At 48.9% G+C, this 1,500-nt stretch overlaps 1 protein-coding gene across 1 annotated transcript; it reads left to right on the top strand.

The window, feature by feature from the left end:
* The first annotated feature begins 305 nt into the window (after positions 1-305).
* Positions 306-1,298, top strand: LOC142025958 (olfactory receptor 5AP2-like). The gene has a single exon (XM_075018705.1). It carries the CDS (start codon positions 306-308, stop codon positions 1,296-1,298), a length of 993 nt encoding a protein of 330 aa, XP_074874806.1.
* Positions 1,299-1,500: the final 202 nt, after the last annotated feature.

Raw genomic sequence — 1,500 nt, 5'->3', positions numbered from 1 at the left:
ATATGAAAGTTGTCTGTTTCTGTGTGAGCAAATGCACATCACAGATTTATCCTGCAATGAGAAAGAAGAACTTGCGTTGGGCAGCATCCCTCTAGAGTCTGTGGTGGGTCTGCTGGGATGAGTGTTCTTAACCCATCAGGAAGAACATTTTTTTCTGCTTTCATTATGCAAGAAACACGTAAATCTAATGTGAAAAGAACAATGTCCTACACACAAAAAAATATTGAAGGTATATGCTGAAATGTGTTTCTTTCTTGTAGCCCCTCTTTGTGGCAACTGGGGAAATAAAAGACAAACAACATTGCATGGCTGAACGGGAAAATGACAACCGGACATCATCCACGGATTTTGTGCTGCTGGGAATAAGTGATGTCCCCATACTCCAGAACCTGCTCTTTCTTCTCTTGCTTATGGTCTACTCAGTCACCATGGTTGGGAACATCCTCATTGTTGTGCTAGTGGTGGCAGACCGGCATCTCCACACCCCCATGTACTTCTTCCTGGGCAATCTGTCCTGCCTGGAGACCTGCTACAGCTCCACCATCCTGCCACGGTTGCTGGCCAGCTTCTTGACTGGGGACAAGACCATCTCTGCACATGGCTGCATGGCTCAGTTCTACTTCTTTGCTTCCTTTGCAACTACCGAGTGTTACCTGCTGGCAGCCATGTCCTATGATCGGTACTTGGCCATATGCCAGCCCTTGCTCTATGCAAGCCTCATGACCTGGAAGGTCTCTTTCCATCTTGCAGCTGCATCTTGGCTAGGGGGTTCACTGCTGCTGCTGGTAGTCACAGTTGTCTTCTCCCAGTTGCAGTTCTGTGGCCCCAAGTCCATTGACCACTTCTTCTGTGAGTTTTCACCATTGCTGGAGCTTGCCTGCAGTAACACCAGGGTGTTCACGCTCGTTGTGTTCATCTTCGCCTTCCTGGACCTAATCTGTCCATTCCTGTTCACGTTGGCCTCCTACGTGTGCATCATAGCTGCCATCCTGAGGATCCCATCCAGCACGGGCAGACGGAAGGCCTTCTCTACCTGCTCCTCTCACCTCACCATTGTCACTGTTTTCTATGGCACCCTCTTTGTTGTCTACATGCTGCCCAGAACAGCCCCACTGAGGCAGCTCAACAAAGTCTTCTCCTTTTTCTACACTATCCTCACGCCCTTGGTCAATCCCCTCATCTACAGCCTGCGGAACAGGGAGGTCAGGGAGGCCCTCAGCAGAATGATCAGGAAAGCCACGACCTGCACCCACAGCTACGTTGGTGACACAGGCAAAAGACACTTCTTGTTCCTTTGAATAGGAAAGGTCTAGATACCAATGGGGTCTTCAGATGTGCACGCCACTGAGACTGTTTGTGAGGCAGCAAGGGGAAGAAAGCAGAAGGTCCTGGTAGGGAAATGTTGTTTAGAAAGCAATGCTGACAAGGTCATGGGTTTGCTTTTCCTGTGATAATAAACATCTTGGTAGGCTTACAAGTGGGAACTGTTGAAGTATCAAG

Source organism: Buteo buteo, chromosome 31 (assembly GCF_964188355.1).
Source record: "Buteo buteo chromosome 31, bButBut1.hap1.1, whole genome shotgun sequence".
Classification (NCBI taxonomy): Eukaryota; Metazoa; Chordata; class Aves; order Accipitriformes; family Accipitridae; genus Buteo; species Buteo buteo.
Note: the sequence above shows the minus strand (reverse complement) of the source record. Positions and strands in the feature narration are given on the sequence as shown.